The 21,222-nt window shown below is 43.0% G+C and overlaps 1 protein-coding gene across 5 annotated transcripts in view; it reads left to right on the plus strand.

Moving 5' to 3' along the window:
* Fam126a (family with sequence similarity 126 member A) overlaps nt 1–7,684 on the plus strand; it is a 70,022-nt gene extending 62,338 nt beyond the window's left edge. For 3 of the 5 annotated variants that reach the window (XM_038319552.1, XM_038319551.1, XM_038319553.1), the window contains one exon: nt 3,182–7,684. In XM_038319552.1, the coding sequence (XP_038175480.1) occupies nt 3,182–3,756 (575 nt within the window). In that variant the 3' untranslated portion in view covers nt 3,757–7,684. Of the gene's footprint in view, nt 1–2,087 lie in introns of all 5 variants that reach the window. The other 2 variants (XM_038319555.1, XM_038319554.1) reach the window with 2 other exon arrangements.
* The last annotated feature ends 13,538 nt before the right edge of the window (nt 7,685–21,222 follow it).

A 21,222-nucleotide genomic window follows, 5' to 3' on the forward strand; every position in this document is an offset into this window, starting at 1 on the left:
TCTAAACAAATAAATTAAACATTGTTGGGAGATGGCAGAGAGCATTCAACCTCATTGATCTGACAAATTGACTTAGAATTCACCGTGTGTGAGCGGACGACTGAAAACAGAAGTCTCACCTCGGCCTCTCTCTTTAAACAGTTGTTCAAACTTTCTAGACTTCAGTTTCCTCTTATGCAAATGGGGATTAAAAGGCCCACTTCAGAGTCTCAGTGCCATATTGTTTTGAGAATATAATAGAGTAATATCTGAGAATGTGCTAAAAAAAATAGTGCCATTGAGTGTCCCTTATTCTATAAGAATGCCTATGTGTAACTTTTAAAGTTTTATAAAACTTAAATATTACTTGTTGTTTTTTTATAACTGGGTAACTGCCAACATTTTTGCTTTACTTTTTGGAGTGGAAGTCTCTGTAATGCTTCTTTTTGAAGTGGTTTCTACAAACGCAAAATAACAAGTCTTGGCTGCCACCGAAGAGTGCCATGGTGATTTTACTCTGTGTTGCCATGACCTCTGGCATGTACTTCAATAGGAATTGATTTGCCCTTACTTTTGATTATAGCTATTAGCAACTGGGGACAGGCTTGGTTAGAGAATTTACACACAGGAGCAGCAGGGCCCTAGAGCGTCACATCCTTCAGCCTGCCTGAGAATGAGAAACTTGATGTGGAGAAGCTGTGGCCACGGGTGTGTAAGCAACAATGAAGAGAAATAATTGTATCAGCTCATCCTTGTGGCCGCAGGACAGCAGGTGCTTTGAGGAGACGTGTGGAAGGGTTCCCTGTGCGAAATGTGGTAGTCAAAGTCATTTTCCAAATCCGAAGGAAGCAGAGCATTGATTTCCAAACTCAGGTGCACATCTGTCCGTCCCCCCCCCCCCGGAGCTGGAGACATGTAGTGCCCATCCTCCCTCATCCTACTGTGAATCAGGCCTCTTGGGGTGGAAACGGGCACCGGGAATGCTCAAAGATGCCCGGGTGTTCTTGACGCAACAAAGCTAGGCCTTAAGCATGTGCAGCTGTGGCCTCTGTTCCTTTACTATCTATTCTGCTTCAGACTTTACACAGTAGTAAGGGATTGATAAGTCTGTCTCTGAAAACATTTTGAAAGCACAAAGTCATTTTTCTCAAACAGATTTGTGTGCTACATTTTTTAAGAGTATAAACTGTTTCTGGTTTTGGTTTTGGTTGTGTTGTCTTATGTTTCTATGGAGGTTAAATTTCACCACTTGTCCAATTTTTTACATATTTATATTATTTTTACCACTTATCACAGATATTTCCTTGAGTTTTAAACCTTTTGGATTTAAGGCACAAAATAAAGTCATCTTTATAGGTATTTACTAGCTGTGAGTTTTGTTCATTGGTTTGAATTACAGGGCTATTTTCAGAATAAAGTATTGAGAACCAATTTGTTTTTCCCTATCTGTTTTCATTTTTCTCCATTGTAGTAGTGGACTGTTACAAGCTGACCAAAATGCGTGGACTCAGTTTGAACCTGAAGAAATAGACTGTTTAATTCTCCCTTATGCACATGAATGTTTGCTGATGTCTAAGATGTGGAGTGCGGGAGACAACAGCTAGAGCTGTAGGATTACTGATCATGATGTCGTGATTGAATAAGCATTTCACTGAGTATCATGGTTAAGTCACGCTTAATGTAGTCTAATTAAGAATAAGATGTGACGTGTACAAAGGGGACTTTCTGTGTGCTTTGGTTACCATTGGTGACAAGAGCCAGAGTTGTTGCCTGTATAATTTGGGACATCTACCTAAAGTTTGCATGTGTTCAGTTGGTCACAATGTTTCTTTTTCAAGGAATTCTATTTTTGTTTATTAAAAACTGTGTTTCATAATTTATGTGACATATGTGAAAAATACAGGCAATGACTGATGCTCTGCAGACTTTTAAAGAGCGGACCTGTTGTCTTCTGTGCTGTCACGGGACTGTAAATCATGGAATCACAGTGTCAGTGTTTGGCTTACGTCATAACATTCAGTCATCGAGTTTTGTGGGTTTGGTTTTGTTTTGCATTTTCTTTTGTTCTGTCTTCAGCCATCATTGTGTCTTATCATCTTCAATCCTAGAGCAACCTGAGAGCAGTAATGACGCTACTGAAGTGGGCGTCCTTGTCATTCCTGAGATTAGTGTCACCAGTGTGTCCGGAGAGAGAGCCGGGAATGGGGAGAGAGGCAGAGCACTAGGAGACATTGACGCCCAGCATACGCAGGGCGTGCAGGAGACAGCCACAGACCCTAGGAGTGAGAGCAAAGGCTTGCCCGAGCTCAGGAGGCAGAAATCTGTAAGGAAAATGATGGAGGATGGAATGGCCACAACTGGCAGAGTGCAGTTTTAGCAGAGCACTTTATAGCCGCACCCAAGGTATCCTGAGGCAAGGGCACTGGTGCATGCTATGCCACAGTTGCACAAGGGCACTGGTGCATGCTATGCCACAGTTGCGCAGCCACAGACGGTTTGCATGTCATCTAATAGAGTGCATGAATTATGCATCATAATTTCTCAATGACTTTTAATGCTCTTTGGAATGATCACCCCTAGATGGTCTTTGAGGAATCTGTTAGAGAAACTGAGGCAGAAAACTGCTTCTGAAATAATTTTCTGCTTAAGTTTGGAACTAAAATCATTTTGCCATCTTATATATAGGGTAATGTATATAGAATTTAACAAGTTTGAACATATATATATATATATATATATATATATATATATATGGTCTTTTAAAATTCTTTGAGTACTTGGAATAGAGAATACAACCTTCTTTTAAAAAGAAAACTCGTTAAATATTCTTCTGTTTTAAGTTCCTTGGTAGGAGTTATGACAGAGAGGTCACCCGCCCCCCAGTGTATAATGTCTGATGGTTTTTCTAATTGCTTCTGCTCTTTGCATGCATAATAGGAGAACTCTTTCTAAAAATGTAGTGGGGGATAGTTTACAGCATGCTGTTGGATTAATATATTCTAAATCACTGTCATTTAATTACAATGAACTTTTTTTGACATTTATAAAATGTTTCAATTTATCCTCTGATTTCTTTCTATAATCTATTGCTTTAAGAAATTCTGCTAAGGTATTGATTTAAATGTGATTGATTTGGTATTACTCTTTTAAATGTTGCTTAAGATACCTAATGTTAATTAATCTTTGTCATTTCTTTGTTTAGGAGATACAGAATTAACAGGTCAAGAGGAACTGATGGAGATAACTGAAGTTGACGAGGGATTTTATTCCAGGGCTGCGTCTAGCACCAGCCAGTCGGGTCTCTCAAACAGTAGTCACAATTGTAGTAACAAGACAGGTGTAGGAAAGAACCAGAGACGGTCAGGAGGAAGCAGAGCTGGAGCAAAAGAGAGAGAACCTGCAGGGGAATCTTGCAGAGATCACTTTGCTCGCAAACAAACCCAGAGAGCCCAGAGCGAGAACCTTGAGCTTCTCTCTCTGAAGAGACTGACCTTGACCTCCAGCCAGTCCCTGCCCAAGCCCAGCAGCCAAGGCTTGGCTAAGACTGCGGCCACTGTGTTTAGTAAATCCTTTGAACAGGTCAGTGGTGTCCCAGTCCCTCGCAGCCCCTCTCCTGCCGTTGGCTGTGTTGCTGGGGCAGATGCCCATAGGTTTTCTGCTTGTAGTCTCCAAGAAGAGAAGCTCGCTTACGTGTCAGAAAGGACTGAGCTTGCTGTGAAGTATCGAGCAGGTCCGCAGGGACCTCCCAGTCTTAGCGTCACTTTGTCCGCAGATTAACTTGTTACTTATTTTCTCTTGTAACCAGTGAGGCTGGAAAGATGGCTTTGCTCCTATATGGAAGTACCGAGTCCTTCATGCCTGGTCCTGGCAGGAGGCCTGTGTCTTGAATTCGGAAGGCTCCTTTGACTATAAAGGGAAGAATGAGTAGTTTGCAGAAAACTGAGATATGGTCTTGTAATTTCTTGGGTACCCTTCTCCCCTTGGCTTGAGTTCTTTACTCTTTCTTCCTCCTTCCCATCCCTTGTTATTGTTGCTCTAAGATTGTCAACGTGACAATAAAGTTTTGCAGTTGTCTGAGTTGGTACATCCTCAGTGAGGTTGTTTTTAATACCTCGTATGGTAGTGTCTGTGTGTTTTGCCCTGAGAAGTCAAAGAGAGTCTCTGTATGAGAGGACTTGGCTGTGGAGCCTTGGACAGAGGAGCGAGTCTGTGAAGCCATGACGACACACAGGCCTGTGGAAAAGAAGAGAGCCGCGAGGATGCCAAGTGCCATCAAAGCTCTGTGACCACAACATCCTTAAGATGAGGACAGTTTGCTCACACACTGCAGGTTGCCTGGCAGGACAGTTGCAAAGGGAAGGCGGGAGGATTTCTGTTGGTGTCCTTAGAACATTAAATTGCAAAACTGAGACTGCTGGTAGATAACATTGTCAAGCATTTGATCTGGATCCCACAGGTGGAAGTCCCTTTCGGTTTCTAAAGTGTAACCAGCCATAAAGCTGAATGACTCTGCTGCTCAACTCTGGAAATCCTAGTTAGATTGTATTTTAGAGTTCAGAGCTTACATCACAGAAGACTTCCTGGAAACCACTGTAAATCTTGCAACGTAGCTCCCAAGATACCAGTATCAAGCATTTAATAATGAACTGTCTGCAAATGAAGGAAATAGATAATTTTTCATCTACAAAATGTGATAAAAGAAAATGAAGCCAGGGACTATGGACAACGGACACTGTGCATTATCTTAGGACTGCTTGTGTTTGTCTTCTTCAATTTAATATAAGAAAAGAAGAATGTACTTCTCGTAAGTGTTCTTGTTATGATGTAGAAAGAATAATTCAGTTACACACCCACCCCTGCCAATCAAACACGTAAACTAAGAAAGGCGGTAAGGCAGAAGCTAAGCAGCTGTGTTGGGAGCATGGGGAGCTCTGTGACCTCTTGGGGAGGACTCGCAGGCTCGGTGCCTGTGCTGATCTGCTCTGTTGGCTGAAGCACCGAAGGAGCCGGTGTGTTCTAGTAGTGATTGGAGTGAGGAAGCAAGGTCAGTGGGGAAGACCTGGGAAGCTGACCACTTCCTGGTTTCCTTGACTCTTAGTACACCAAGGTCTCCTTACTCATGGTCCCTAGCTGTGGTCACAAGAACGTGCTTGGGTTTCCGTTTTGAACCCACGTGGGTCCAGCTCATATTGACGACAAAACTGCATTGTTGTAGAGTGCAAAACATTGACAGCTGAGGTCCAGTTCTAAATGCTCACCTACAGGCTAAGACCTGTGCTTCTCAGCATCAATGAGTTTAACATTTTAGTTTCAGTAATGAATGAACTGTTGACTTAAATTGTCTTCAAAAGTTATAGGGTAACTAGAGAGTAAGATTGATATTGTAATGATTTAATAGTAATCTTGTATACCATTGAAAATGTTTGTAAAATGTCACTGTGAAGTTCCTATTTTCTTTTTGTAATTCTTTAACAAAGAGCTTTTCTTACACATAGTCACTAACAGTATTGATAAATATTAAGAAGAAATTGAAAAGATTGTTATTAGACAAGTTAAGGGGCTTGCTTAAGCATAGAATAAGTTTAAAGCAACATCTGGCATAAATGAGAGATAAGGATAATGTTCAACTACTATAAGGAAACCTCATTTTGATATTGTTCAAGACATTTGCTACTTATGTGGTTCAAAGACGATTGGTGTGACCTGGTATCTTAATAGAACTTCACAGTTTTAGGGGCAGACCTAGTAAATCAAAACTGGCATTTTAACAAGGTCCCCAATGATGCTTGTGTGCATTCATCTTTGTGCAGGCAGTTTCAGAGTGCTATACTTGTCTAATATGCAGGAGTCTCAGTGGTCTCACAGCCTGCAAGCACAGATATTAGATCCTAGATTGTCATACCGTCATTGGCTTTGACAGCTCATTAACTTTTTAATAACATAGACACATGACTTGTTACACCCTCTCATTTTAAGTTCCTAGTTCTCACTTATTTCTGTAGTAAAAATGAGGCATCGTCTGCTTCTCTTGTTGATTGTGAATGAAATCAGAGCCTCGGATGCTGCAGCTTCTAAGAGGAAAGGCGCTGCCTTTGTTTTTTGAACTGTTGATGAAGCACAGCTTGTTTGCATGTGTTCATGCTCTTTTACAGCATCTGTAACAGCTTACAACATGGAGTGAGTCTGAATTTTGGCTCCAAATGATTTACAACAATTGATTCTCTGGAATGTGGAATTCTTTTATACTACTTTTGATACTATTTCAAATACGGATTGTGTACATTGAAGGCTTTTTATAACAGTTGTAAAAGTCAGATGATATTAACTACGGAAACAATTGTTATACTCACAAGTCTTTCCCTACTCGTCTTTCAAAAGTGAAAGGTTGGGTAGATTTGTGGGTCACTTTTCTATAAAGTTGTTAAGTGTAGACATCTTGTGGATCCAGAGTAATAACCCTTGCCAAGAGGATTCCACACAGAACTGGGGTCTGGCACCCCATAGTTCAGCTATAATATAGGGTTCTTGAATTGGCCTGACCCTTGCATTCTTAGAGCCGTGCTGTCTGGGCACCCCTGTGAAGCAGTGCCCAGCACTAACCTCTGAAGTACAGGTCAGGAGAGAAACAAAGTAGACTTTTCCAGGGGTCCCTCTGCCTGGGTGCCTCCCTTCCTCCCTGGAGCCTCGATCTGGGGAGCACCTTGGGGTCACTGGGAGGCTTCTTGGACTGTTCCTCTCTGTAACACCAAGAGCAAGAATTCCCTAACAACTTGTTTTGAAAAAGCAATGTTTCATTGCCCTTTCAATTGTAAAGCAACCACTCTGCAAATAATACCCAGTTGTTAAAAGTTGAATTAAAGGGAAATATTTCTTTAAATCAAAATAGATGAAAAGGATCCCAGTTTAAAGGGATTTTTGCCCATTTTGGAAAGTCATAACTAAAATGTTGAACAGTAAATTACGGAGTAAATATTTACTCCGTAATTAAGCAAGAGCCGAAGTAAGGTAGCTTAATGTCTAGGTCTATAAGCACATTAAACTTTATAATAAGGAAAGCACATTAAGGAAGCATATGTTAAGTATTGTAACAGAAAAATAGAAAAACACAATGTTGGGTACTAAGGCGTTGTAGATAGAAACTACTGTACAATAATGTCTTCCCAGTCCCTGAGTGAAGGCTGACACCCTCGTCCTCTAGTGAGCTTATGTTCACACTCGTAGGCTTGCTGCTGAGCGCTGACAGTGGATCGCTGAGAGATGTGTTTAGTACCAGTGAAGAGTGCACCAGTGTGCTAGCTTCTGTACGCTGTAACTTGCACATATCCAAAAAGACTTTGACGATGGTTTTGTGACTTACAGTGGAGTGCTAGTGGACGTGGGTCTCAATTGTGGGTTTTTTTCCCTTTCCTGTCCCCCGTACTGTCTATTGTTGGAGCTGACTTTGTGCCTCTGACCTTTACTTCTGATCATGTGGTAATGCTAAACTCTTCTCACAGATAAACTTGTCATTGTTTTTCTAGAGTTTACATTCCTAAGAATAGACGTGACTTTGGATATTTTTTGTGCTCTCTACGTTTTTAAGGTGTTGAAATAAACTGGAGTTGAGTTTTTTGAAGTTTTGTACGTTTGTATACATGTTCTCCATATGCAGTACTTTATACATCGTGTTTCCTCTTGTTTCATTGAAATAAAAACTAAAAAGTAATTTTCCAGATCATTTTATTCATTAAAAGCTGCTATAAGAGTTTGTGAGCTTCGCAATGGGAGGGGCAGAAGTCAGCGTGGGGGAGCCCAGCTGCTGGGAGCTGCTGCCATTAGCCGGCCAATGACTTTCACTCCAGGCTTTATAGCTCAGGATGAGGAACTGGGAAACCTCATTAGTGTCCATCCAAGGATGAGCTCCGGGTGCGGGAGGGGTTCTTGAAGCATGGCCAAAGTGAATAGGATTGCCTTTAACTTCAGTGAGCTTATCTCTGAGTGCAGAGGGTTTCCTCGCGACCTGAGCACAGGCCTTTAGGGGTGGTAGGCAGAGCAGAGTTGGGATGCTGCTGGCTTCTGGATGGTAAGATACATCCCAATATTTCATTTATTGGTGGCAGGAGATCCCAGTGGCATTCCTGATCTGTATTGTGTATACTAAAACAAGCCCCATTGAAAAGAAATCATTCTAGTGGGCAGTTGATTACGTATGTGACTAATTCCTGCTATCCTAAGCAAACACTTCCTTAGCTACTCCTAGAAGACGGCTTGTGGAACCAGCGCCTGCCTGTTTAAAGACTTGTAACTGGTATTATGACGTGAGCAGCCTTCTAGTGACGCCAGAGTCCCTGGCACACAGCCGGCTCCCCTAGTAGAGTCGGACTTCATTAATACCTGCATGCCCACTCTATAGTCATTCATAAGGACTGAAATCATTCCATAATTTCTTTTGGGTGATTGTGGCTGTAATAGCTGATTCATCACTTAAGTACTCAAAACTGTCTTTAAAAGTGAGCAGCACCCCATTTTACAAAAGAGGAAACTGAAGTTTTCAGGGAGCAGGTGCCTTGCTCAAGGTCTCCACATGCTGGGTGGCCACACCCGACCTTGAACATAGGCTGGCCTTACAGCTCTGTTGTTGCTCAGTAAAAGGATCCCAAGTCCTGTCAAATGGACATGTATTTAAACTCATTTAGTCCATCTTAAAGTAAAATTTTAATAAAACTAAATGATGCCATATTTTGTAGAATACGAGATAATTGTGCTTCATTGGTAATTAGAATGCTAGTTATTGCTGTATTTAAAATATACTAATTCAAGTTAAAATAAATGGTTCCTTAGCTTTTTAGATTGGTAAAATTTGGAACTGGTATTTGTATTTATCTGGAGAAATCCTCAGTGCCTGAGACAATTGGTGGTCATGTAAATTGCTACAAATGGAGTATGAGCAATTCAGCAGACTCATTACCCATGCCCTTTGACCTAGTAATCCTACCCTATAACTGTTCTACTCTGTTTTGCATTAAATTTTGTTGTTTGTAATAGGAAAAAAAGTCAGGACTTTAAATGTCTCAATTAGTACATATAGTGGAATATGATATAGCCATTAAAAATGTGAATCTGTATATGTTGTATGTAGTGTGAGCCCATTTCATTATATTTATGTTGAATGTCTGTATATATTACATATTATGTATATTATATGTAATATACATACACACAACATTCATGTGTGTTTTTTGATACCAAGGAAGAACACTGTTTCTCAAAATGTGGTCTAAAGACAGGCTTGGGACTCAAGAAATGGATCAGCAGCTAAGAGTGCTTGCTGGTCTTCAAGAGGACCTGAGTTCAGTTGCCAGTACCTACATCCAGTGGCTCAACCAACTCCAGTTCCAAGGGATCCAATGCCCTCTTCTGGCCTCGGTGGACACCCAGACAAATACAGCATATACTTATACAGATGACCACACACACACAAAAAAAAAACATGCACACATGCACACACATAAACATGCACACACATACACACACACACATGCACACATGCACACACATACACGCACCACAACCTATGTTGCGAAAAACTGATGCTTTGAAAATGGAGATTCTTGGGTTTGTGCTAATTCCCAAGAATCCTAATCACTGTGTGTGAAACTTGGAAACCTGTATTTCTAGTAAGTTCCTCAATTTAACATAAAGTTTGGCCCAGTAACCACCAGCAGTGGATTAGGTATTGGGTGGTGGGTTGTTATTAGAAAAGACTTCTCAAAGAGATGTGGTAATTTTCAGTGGGGTTTCTCAGTTGTCAGTGACATCACGGACAGAGACCTGTAGTGAAAGACAAACTGTTCTGGCATTTAAAAAAATAGACTATTTCCTGTATGCGAGTGCATACCCATTAAGTCAACAGTCTCTTTTAAAACATCTTTGCTACTGTTTAACTTCAGATGACTTGTCAACAAAGCAAAACTAAATAGAACTCCCTTCGTGAAGGGTCACCTTGGCGTCTCTGGCTGCAGCAAGGAGTAAGGTACTTGCAGAACTGGGGATCTATGTGCAAATGAGTGTCTCTGTCATGAGGGAGGGATGGGGTTTGGAAGAGTTAATAGTTAGGATTCATGGTGGCGGCGGGGCGGGGGGGGGGATGTCATAAAGAGCCTTGCTAAGTCAACCACTGAGAAGCAACCACTAGGATTGCAGATTATTATTTCCAATTTTCTTAGTGCAAAGAGAGAAATAGAGATGGTTCATGCGTCTGTTTCATTCGTTTACATTCTACTCTTTCCTGGACACAGAGTTCCTGGAATCAGTAACAAAGCCAGGCTGGTACGGGAAGGCCCGTCCTCTCTACGCCATTCTGACACTGCCCATTAGCTGGGGTTCATGGGCTTGAATTATTGCCCTTTTACAAGGGTGGTAAGTCAGTGTGTTTACTGACTTCTCAGGGCTACCCTGAAGATCCCCCACAGTTTCTTCTGAAGCGCCTTGACCCTAACAGCCCTTGGGCCTAACTGTTTGTGCTAGGACGGTCACTACGTTGTGCTGTGTTTGTGTTTTCCCTAGTGAGGCTTTAGCACATTCTGCACGACAGAGTAAGATGCGTTCTCCTAGATGGACTTTGACTCTAGTCAGGAAGGCAGCGAAACCACAGCCGACTGTACTGCTTCTCATGCACTCAAGCGAGGTTGGGAAGCCTGTTCCCTCGCATTCCGCTGCATGGAGCAGAGAGTAAAGTGTGATTACTGTGATTCTTAGGCATGTGTCTGCAAATATATGTTGCAAATATAGACATGTTTTCTTTTCCTCAGAGGTAATGGAGCGGAAGGATTTTTCTGTGCCAGTGTTTGGCATTAACTTGGTTGTTGTTGTCATTTTCTGCCATATCATTTTCTCCTGTGTGTCTGCTGCACTTGAGCGATGATGAGACTCCAAACATGGCAAAACAGGCAAGACCTGTCTTCTGTGTCTCACATTCTCCTTGCCGCACTAGCTGTGGCTGGGCTGGGTGCGCTGCTACGGAATGCCGAGCCTGCGGGTGCTCATTGGAACCCTTGCTCATTGTTTAACCTGCACCTTTCTACCCCTGGCCTCTGCATAATTGACAGTTACAGTGTGTTCTCTCCTTTAAAACTACCCTCCCCTCTTCTATTGCAGTTCCTCACTAGTTCAGAGTCCTGTTGCAATAATTACTTCTTTTTTGGTGTTTGATTGTTTGTTTTAGAGACAGAGTTTCTCTGGGTAATTTTGGAATCTCTGCCTCCCAAGTGGTAGGATTAAAGGTGTGCACCACCAACACCTGGCTCAGTAATTACTTCTTTCCCTAAGTCTTTTAATTTATTTACATCAATCAAGCTGAAATTTATAAGACCTTCAAAAGGAGAAAAACAGCCAGAAAGAAAGCCATGAATCACCTGCAATGGGAAATAATACACTTTGAGCTCACCGAAGAGGAAAAACCACTCAAGCAACACTGCACGACGTGCCAGAGTAGGTTGGAGCTGTGGTACTAAATCCCCTGTGGAGGTGGCGCTAGCGGCCAGCAGGGCAGGATGAGGAATACAAGCTGTGCTCTTGTCTGCTCAGGGAGCCATCCTGAGGTGCAGCTCGGCACCCTTTACACCCATCCAGATGCTTGGGGACATGGATGTAACAGTGATGGAAATTTTAGAGCTACAGGTCTGATTGGACTTCTTAAAATGGGCTCATATAAGAATAGTTGTTTGCCACATAAATGGCTAGGCACAGGCCCCATTGTGAAGGAGGCCCTTAATAAGCACATAATCAAGATGAGGGTGGGTGGGTGGGGTCCCTGTCAGTCAGCAGGTGGCTGTGAGGAAGGCTACTGGCTATACTGGACCGAGGCTGTGCACAGATGTCAGCAAGCTGGACCTCAATACCACCCTCTCAAGGAGAGGCAGCTAGCTGTCTGTCTTCCCAGAACCCAAGTACCTGAGTCTGGATTCAGCTTTGCCTTCCCCAAGTACCATGGCTTCTATGTACAATACTAGATGCCCTGTTTACCATCTTGATTCTCTCCAAAGGTTCCTGAAGAGCCTCACCTTAAAACATCCAAAGAGAAAATTGGAGTTTTCTTTCTAGGAACAACACAATAGGAGTTGCACTTCTCATTGCTGGACAAAATGCCCAGCAAAGGCAGCTTGAGGGCAGCAGGGCTCGTGTTGGCTCCAGAATGAAGGCCTAGGCAGTCGGTCAAGGGAGAAGTTGTGCAGCCCCAGTGCGCGCTCACACGGCAGGCATCTGCAGCCAGGAAGGAGAAAGGGGAGTGCTGGCGCTCGGCTCACTTCTCTCTTTTATTCAGTCTGACACCCCAGCCAAAGGCACGATGCCACACACATGCAGGGTGGGCCTTCCCTCATCCATTACATCTTTATAGAAACACCTTCACAGACACACTCAGAAGTGTGTTTCCATGGTGATCCTTAATCCTGTCAAGTTGACAATGGAAATCAGAATAATTAACATCAAATCCCCCATTAGATAATAAATAAGAACGTAGGGAAAGCTTCCTACATTTATTAATATATTGTGTGTGTATGTGTGTGCGTGTGTGTGTATGCACACACGCACATGCGCACACGCACACCCATGCGTGTCACACACTCCTGTGGAGGTCAGAGGACAGTGTTCAGGAGTCACTTCTCTTCTGCCCTGTGAGTCCTGAGGATCAAATCCAGTTCAGACTTGGCAGCAGGTGCCTTGTTCTACTAACATCCCACTGGCCCAACAAAAACTTTTAAATCCAGCTTATTTCCTGGGGATGCTGGCTGATTATAGAAGAAACAAGAAGAAACACTTAAGATGTGAGCTTACTTTCTGCTCATCTTACTGCTTCAGGAAGCTACAAACGGGATGGCAGTGACTGCCAAATCATGAGAGAGGGCTAAGACAATGCCCGAGCCTGGGGTTAGGGTTTTAAATCTCTACCACAGGAGAGAAAGTGAAGTGAAGGGGTAGCCCTCCCACAGACATATGGGCAGAGAGCTCAGCACTTGAGAGGCTGAGGCAGGGAGATGGTGAGCTCAGAATCAGCCATGTCTGCATAGCAGGACCGTCTCAACCCCCTCCCCAGATCATGTCAATTCCTGGAGCCATGTTCAAGTACTCTTCTGGCTTCCTGACAATAAGCATCTACTCCAGAGGAACAAACAGTCCATCATCTTGAATTTACAGCTTTACAATTTTTCAAAGTCAGTGCATAGACAACCTGAAATTTTATAACAATGCTACCCTTAAAAGAATAAGCAACACTGGATAAAATTGCTTGGAAGCCAAGTCTGAAGCTATTGAAGTTGGGCTTTGGCTCTGGTCTGGGAACTTAACTTTCTAAAATGCTCCACCTTCTCTGTTCTAGAAACTGCTTATTCTCAGCAATGCGGTTTATACTGAATGCCATCTTTGGGGAGTATGGAATTGTGATGTGCATTAGCGGTAACACAAACTTTGGTCAGTAAGTGTCTAATGAGCACCCATAACGGGTACATTTCAGGGCTGGCTGAATCAAGCACAGCAGGTGTCACCCCCTAGAGTAAGGAAGCTCAGACCTTGTTTCTTCCAGATCTCATCCTGTGCCTTTTTCTTCCCTTTGTTGACTTGGCTTCCCAATGTTTTGCTGTAATAAACCGTAGCCATGAACACAATTGTACAATGAGCCCTTGGAATCCTTCTGTGAGTCACTGACTGGGAAGAAGGGGTGAGATGTGGGGTCTCGCTGTATAGTCTTAGGAAGGGACTATATTCCACAGATATTTCTTCCATTTGGAGTTTGCCAAATTTTGACACAAATTGGGGTAAAAGACCCCTGAAAAACTCACTGCTAAGTATCAGAGAAACAAGCATACTATGGCAACAGCACACAGAACTAGAAACCAATGGAAAGCCGCCAAACCAGCCAGCATTTGAGAGAGCAGAGCCTGGTAAGCGGGAGCCTCAGAGAAGCAAGTCTGGCCCTGATGGCTGTCTGCTTGAGGGGATGAGTTGCTGTATTCACCAACTGCTCAGAGCAGAAAGACTGATGAGAGAGATACAGGAAGATACAGAGAAAGAGAGGCTGAAAACTAGAGCCAAGTTGTGGGTTTGATATTTTTATTGTTTGTGACATTGAACAAGCAAAAAGGAAAAGTATTTATTTAAGAGGAAAATGCAAGTTACATCTCAGAAGCTGACTTATGATTGGACCTGGGGATGTAGCATGGCATAGATTATGCATGTGTACAGCCCTGGGTTCAATGCCCAGCACCAAAAGAACACAACAAAACAACAGAAAAGCCCACAGAACACCAAAGAGCTTTACCCTAGAAACAGATGGGTCAGAGTAAATTAAGCCTTATAAAGTCTCAACCTGGATCAAGTCAACTGAATTATTGATTAGGTGAATGTGATCTACACATCCCCACTCTCTTCCCAATAGGAAATACCATGATCCCTCTTTGTAGGAAACTGGTGTAAAATGTGTCACACGCAATTCGAGAATTATGTGAGAATTACTTACAGAGAATTACAAATTCTGAGAGTCGTTGAGGGGAAAATGGAACTAAAACAGATTCACAAACCCAGGCATGATGATACATGCCTGTAATCCCAGGATTAGGGAAGTTGAGGCAGGAGAATCAAGACTTCTAGACCAGCATAGGCATGCACACATCTTAAGGAAATAAGTCATTTGGAGCCAGGCATGTTGGTTCACAGCTGTAATCCCAGCACCCGGGCGGATACAGAGCTGAGCCTGGCCTAGGCTACATAGTTCCATTTCAGTCTGGATTATGTGTTGAGATTCTGTCACAAAATCAAAACAAAACTGGTACAACCACAATGGAAATCAGTTCGATGGTTCCTCAAAAAGCTAAAACAGCCACATGCGCCAGTTCTGCCACTCCCGGGCATATTTCTACATCCCTACTTCAGAGATGCCTGCATATACATGTTCCCTGTGGCTCTGATCACAGCCTAGGAAATGGAACTAGCCTAGCTGTCCATCAACTGATATTGAAACATGTACCATGGAATTGTTTTCAATAAACAAGAATAGAACTGTGAAATTTGAAGAAAAATAGATGAGTTTGGAAAACATTATACTGAATGTAGTAACCCAGCTCCAGAAAGACAAATGCTGCCTGTTCGTCACAGGCAGATCCTAGCTACAGGTTTTAGAGTACTGAGCTTAACACTGAATAAAGACCAGAAAGATAGACAGGGGCCACTAGAGGGGGAGGGATATCGTAGAGCACATAAGACATGAGATGGGTGGGTGGTAGAACGCTTCAGGCAGAAGGGTCTAAGTAGGGAAGGAGTGGGAGGACAGGAAGGAGGGAACAGTAACAAACTAAGAATATGTGGAAAGGCAATGGTAGTGCATGCCTTTAATCCCAGCATTTGGGAGGCAGAGGCAGATGGATCTCTGTGAGTTTGAGGTCAGCCTGGTCTACAGAGTGAGTTCCAGGGCAGCCTGGACTACACAGAGAAACCCTGTCTTGGAAGAAAAAGAAATATGTGGGAAAGCCATACAGAAACATGCTATTTTATACATTTATCGAAAATATAAAGACAAAAAGTTGGGTACACAGTTAAGCCAATTATTAGTGCTATCAGAGATGGACTTAAAACTGGGTTTGATTAGTGAGTCACGAGACTCAGAATCATGCATGTGGGTTACGCATGCATGCTTATTCACATGTATGCATGTGTGCTATGGAGACCAGAGGTTGGCATCAGGTGTCTCTGGAGTCTTTTGTTACTCTCCAACTTATGTTTTGGAGCAGAGTCTTTCACTGAAACTAGAGCTCACAAATTGGCTGGACTAACTGGCCAGCAAGCTCCAGTTCCCCTTTATCCTACCACCCATACCCCAAACTATATCTGCCAGGAGAAACACTATGCAAATAGAAATCATAAAGGAGTCAGTGAGCTATACTGACACCATCCCACGGTGCTTTAAAGCGAGAAAGAGTATTACTGTAGGGGCCAGTGAGATAGCACAGGAGCTAAAGGCTCCTGTTGCCAGCCAGCCAATCCTGATGATTCGGATCCCTGAGCCCCACATGACAGAAGGGGAGAACCAACTGTCAGACTGTCCTCTGCTCTCCACACATACACCATGGTGTGTGCATATGTGCGCGCGTGCGCGCGCGCACACACACACACACTAACTGCAACGTTATTACAGAGAAAGGCATTTTATAATGATAAAGATCGTGGTAAATCTGTTATGAAGAAAGGGCAATTATAAAACAGGTGACCTAACCAAAAAGTCTGACTATATGAGGAAAGGCTGATGGAGCTGAAGGGAGGAAGTGACAACTCTATGGTAACAATAGCAGAGTCAAGAGCTCCCTCTCTCCCAGCACTCGGGAGGCAGAGGCAGGCGGATCTCTGTGAGTTCGAGACCAGCCTGGTCTACAAGAGCTAGTTCCAGGACAGGCTCCAAAGCCACAGAGAAACCCTGTCTCGAAAAACCAAAAAAAAAAAAAAAAAAAAAAAAGAGCTCCCTCTCCATGAAGCTATAACTCCGCAGGAGACAAATGTTCACTGAGTTCAGAAGGTGGGGCTTTAGTTCCCTGGAGTGCTTGTAGCAAGCACTCACAACTCTTTGGCTTAAAACAACACAGTGTGTGTTCTCACAGCTCTTGCAGCCTGAAATCTAAGTGTGATAAGCACCATGTGTCTGAGGAAGGCTCTAAAATCCTTTCTTGATTCTTGATATCTAGTGGCATTGGCATGTTGCTCTTTTTTGTTTATTTGGGTTTTTTTTTTTTTTTTTTGAGACAGGGTTTCTCTGTGGCTTTGGAGCCTGTCCTGGAACTAGCTCTTGTAGATCAGATTGGCCTCGAACTCACAGAGATCCCCTGCCTCTGCCTCCCGAGTGCTGGAATTAAAGGCGTGCGCCACCACCGCCCAGCTTGTTGCTTCTTGTGGCCAACTGTGGCTGCCTCTAGTGCTCCTTTGTTTTAAAGGCTGTTTGGTTTGCCGTTGGTGTAGCGCTGCAGCTTCCCATGCTTGCTGTCTATATGACATTTTTTTTCCTACCCCTCTGCTTTCAACTTGATGTTTTTTGTCTTTCAATCTGAAATGCATAACACATGGAGATCATGTAGTTGGATGTTGCTACATTACATGTTCTGCTAGTCTCTGCCTCTGGGTGAATTAATAATTCATATTTAATGTTATATTAATACAGTTAGACTTACCATTGCCAGGCTGAGTCTCTGTCTTTTTGTTTTATTTGTCTCTCACTGCGTCTATGTTCAAATGAACATTGTCTATGACTGGAGAGATGGCCTTGCTCTTCCAGAGGACCTGAGTTCAATTCCCAGCACCCACATGGAAGCTCACAACTGTGTAATTCTAGTTCCAGGAGATCCAGTGTTCTCTTCTAGCCTCTGTGGGCACTATAACCACATGGCACACAGACACACATGCCAGCAAAACACCCATACACATAACAGAAAAATAATAAATCTCAAAAAAGGGGGAAAGAAAAAAACATAACCTATTATCATGTTTAAACTTAATGATTATTTCCACTGTGGCCTCTGTCTTTGCCTCAGCGGTTGCCTTATGGTTCATCTTAAACATTTTAACCTGTCAGAGCTACCATCAGATGTGTACCAGCCTAACCCCATGGGAAGGGAAAACTGCCCTCTTATTTTGTCTTCTCTGTTGCTGTTATACATACTATGTCTTTTATGCTCTACAAAGCAATGAAAACATTGTCATAATTGCTAGTTATGTAGCTATATATGTGTTACTGATAAAAAATAATGTCTATAAGGTATGCATTTACATTTAGTGCTCCTTATATTTAGCTCTCCTGTTTGTCATTTTTGTGCTTTTGCTTGTTCTCATGAGTTTGAGTTTCTCTTTTTTTTTTTTTTTTTTTTGGTTTTTTGAGATAGGGTTTCTCTGTGTAATAGTCGTAGCTGTCCTGGACCTTGCAATGTAGCCCAAGCTGGCCTCAAACTCACAGAGATCCACCTGCCTCTGTCTTCCGAGTGCTGAGATTAAAGGTGTGTGCCACCGCCACCCAGCTCACTGTGTCATCTCTTTATGGCCATACCCTAGCCCAAGATGTCCTCTTTGTGCACGATGCTCAATGTTACAGGCTCAGAAACACGTACATACGTACATGTATAAAGTTTATACACTTGGTAATTCAGATGAAAGAACAAAGAAGAGTTCTATGTCTACACAGGAATATAGTTCTAATTTTTCCCACACTTTCTTTGCTTTCAGATACATTCAGATTTAATCTGAGTTTATTTTATTTTAGTCTGATGAACTTTATTTAATATTTTTCTGCTCTTGCTCTCTCAATTATTTGAGAATTCCATATAACAACACAACATATTTTGGTCACAATCACCCTCTATTCCTTCCTTTAACTCCTCCAAGATCCACCCTCACTACACCCTCTGCCCCAATGGTGAGAGCACTTTTTAAAAAACCATTTATTTTATTTTTAATTATGTGTATCTTAGTTAGGGCTTTTATTGCTGTGAAGAGACCCATGGTCACAACAACTCCTATAAAGGAGAGCATTTAATGGGGACTGGTTTACAGGTTCAGAGGTAGAGTCCATTATCATCATGGTGGGAAGCATGGCGGCAGGTAGGCAGTCATGGTGCTGGAGACGTAGCCAAGGGTTCTACATCCAGATCAGCAGACAGCAGGAAGAGAGAGAGACAGGGCCTGGATTGAGCATTTGAAACTAAAAACTTCACCCCACAGTGACATGCTTTCTCCAATAAGGCCACACCTCCTAATCCTTTCAAATAATGTCACTTCCTATGAGCCCACAGGGGTCACTTTCGTTCAAAACCACCGCAGTGTAAGAGCATGTGGAGGCCGTGGAGGCCAGAGGTTGGAACCCCCGGAGCTGGAGTTATAGGCTGTTGTGAGCTGTCCAGTGTGGGTTATGGGAACCGAACTCGGGGTCTCTGTGAAAGCATTAAGGGCTCTTAACTGCTGAGCCATCTCTCGAGTCCCAACCAGGGGGGCAGTTTTTAACTCTCACTTTGCTTGTTTCCTGAGAGTTCCTCATGCTGTTACCCTAGAAGAAGAAGCATCATTTGTTTGAGTTTAGAAGAATAACTGGCATCATCTCTTGGGTTTGAATGTGGCCGGTGGCCTCCCGTGAGACCAATGGATACACCTTTGTGACACTGTCACTGGCCGGTTCTCAAATGCTGAGCGTCTGAGCATCCTTTTTGGAAAGAAGAAACAAAACAAAAATGGCGAGATGTGCTGCTCTGCTGAGATGGGGCTATGGAGCCAGAAACATTTGGTTAGGGTAGACTTAAGGGTACAGAGCTGGAACCAGAAATGTTACAAGAACTTGGATTTAAAGGTAGACATGAGAACAGCAGTACGTGGGCTCATGAATGGTTTTCATGGTGAACTATCTTGCTGCCAAAGACACTGCTAAAGTTTATGTCTAAAGTGCAGAGACCTTAGAATAAAAATAAAACCAGTCCCAGCACAACGACTCACAGCTAACAGTGAGCAATTGAAAAACTAGTCCCAGCATAACGACTCCTAACAGTAAACAGTTGATCTGAAACATAAATAAAACCCTGCCCACTCAGCCATGCTTTCTATTACAAGATCTCTAGATGCCCTCTAGGGCTAAGGCCTCTGAGCAGCCGCCTGTTTGCTGGCGATCACTAAGATCCGGGCTCTGGAACTGCTTATGAAGGCTGTCATCCAGGAGTGTGTCGTGGATGTCTTCCTCTCTGCTCTCGAGATCTAATAAATAGGCCCTTTCTGCACTACTTTACCCCGTCATGAAATGTTGCCGACCATAGGCATCATTAGGATAAAAGTCCAGAAAGACAAACCCCAGCTATGTAGCTGCATCAACACAATAAACATACACATTTGCATGAAAGAACAAAAGCATCATTTCTGTAAATTTTGTCTCTTGGTTGGTGGCCAGTGCTTTAGAAAAAAAAAAAAAAGGACATTTAAGTCAGTCATGGGACATTCTTATGTGTAACTGCAACATTTGAAACGCTGGGGCAGGAGTGGTGACATGAGTTTGAGGCCAGCCTGTGTTACATGGTAAGTTCCAGGCCAGCCTAGGCTACAGTGTGAGACTGTCTCAGAAATAAAAAAAGAGAGAAAGAGAGAAGCCTATTTGTGAAGTATTTTTTACAATAACTCACAACTAGAAGTTAACTAAAATAAATTGGCTGAGAAGAAAGGGGAAAGTGTAATCATGTATTTTCTTGCTAAAATTAGATTGCTCCAAGAAATCTGCATATGAATTTAAATATGGAACTTTAACTCATTTCAGTTACACTTTTTACATCACGTGTTTAAATTCCTAACCTTGCAGTTACAAATGTGACTGTCTGGTAATTAATTTTTAGTACCTGTCTGTTCAAATATTTCATATTAAAAAAAAGCTTACTTTTTCAGGTGAAAGAAAGCAACACTGACTGGGTGTTTTGTTGTTGGGTTTTGTTTTTGTTGCTGTTTTGAGACAGCATCTCTCTATATTGTTTTGGCAAGCCTAGAACTTGCTATGTAGATCAGGCCAGCATTGAGTAGTAATTTAAAAAAAAAAGACATGGAATAAGGGACAGGAGCATCATGGAGAAGTTGGAGGTGGAGGATCTACAGGAGTGAAGGTCTGCAGGCATGAAAGACCTTGATGTGAGAGTCTTGGTACACAGGCAGAGAGCCTCAAGGCCAGCTTCAGGTTCAGTAATTCGCTAGGTCACGCGGTACTCACAGGAAGCGGGTCCCACCCGCAGTTGTGGGTTATTCCAGGAGAAGGATGCACTAAAAAGCAGCCTGCAGGAGGGATGCAGAGTGCAGAGTTGAGGAGTCCTTGTGTAGCCTCCTCTCTTCTGGTGGACTTGGCACACTGCTGACCTCTCCTGGCTATGGTGTAAGACAAGATGAAGAATTGTCTAGCAGCTCACCCAACTGTGCATACAGTTTCCATCCAAGTCAGTTGCACAGCTGTGGATGACTGCCTGCCTAGCTGACCCTAGCTAGCGTGCCCCTCTGTCACTGCATGGTCAAAGGCCCCACTATAAACCACACAATTTACAGCTTAGGGATCACCTTTCAGGCGCTAAGGACAAGGCCCTGACCTCTCTTTGGGGGTGATTAATGAACTCTCCACACCTGTGTCCGGAGGCTCTCACTAGCTGGAATATAGTGTAGTAGAGGCTGGGGGGGGGGGGGGGGTGGTAGGGAAGTGGAGAGGGCTGGATGGAAACAATCATGGGCTGGCAA

Source organism: Arvicola amphibius, chromosome 2 (genome assembly GCF_903992535.2).
Source record: "Arvicola amphibius chromosome 2, mArvAmp1.2, whole genome shotgun sequence".
Classification (NCBI taxonomy): Eukaryota; Metazoa; Chordata; class Mammalia; order Rodentia; family Cricetidae; genus Arvicola; species Arvicola amphibius.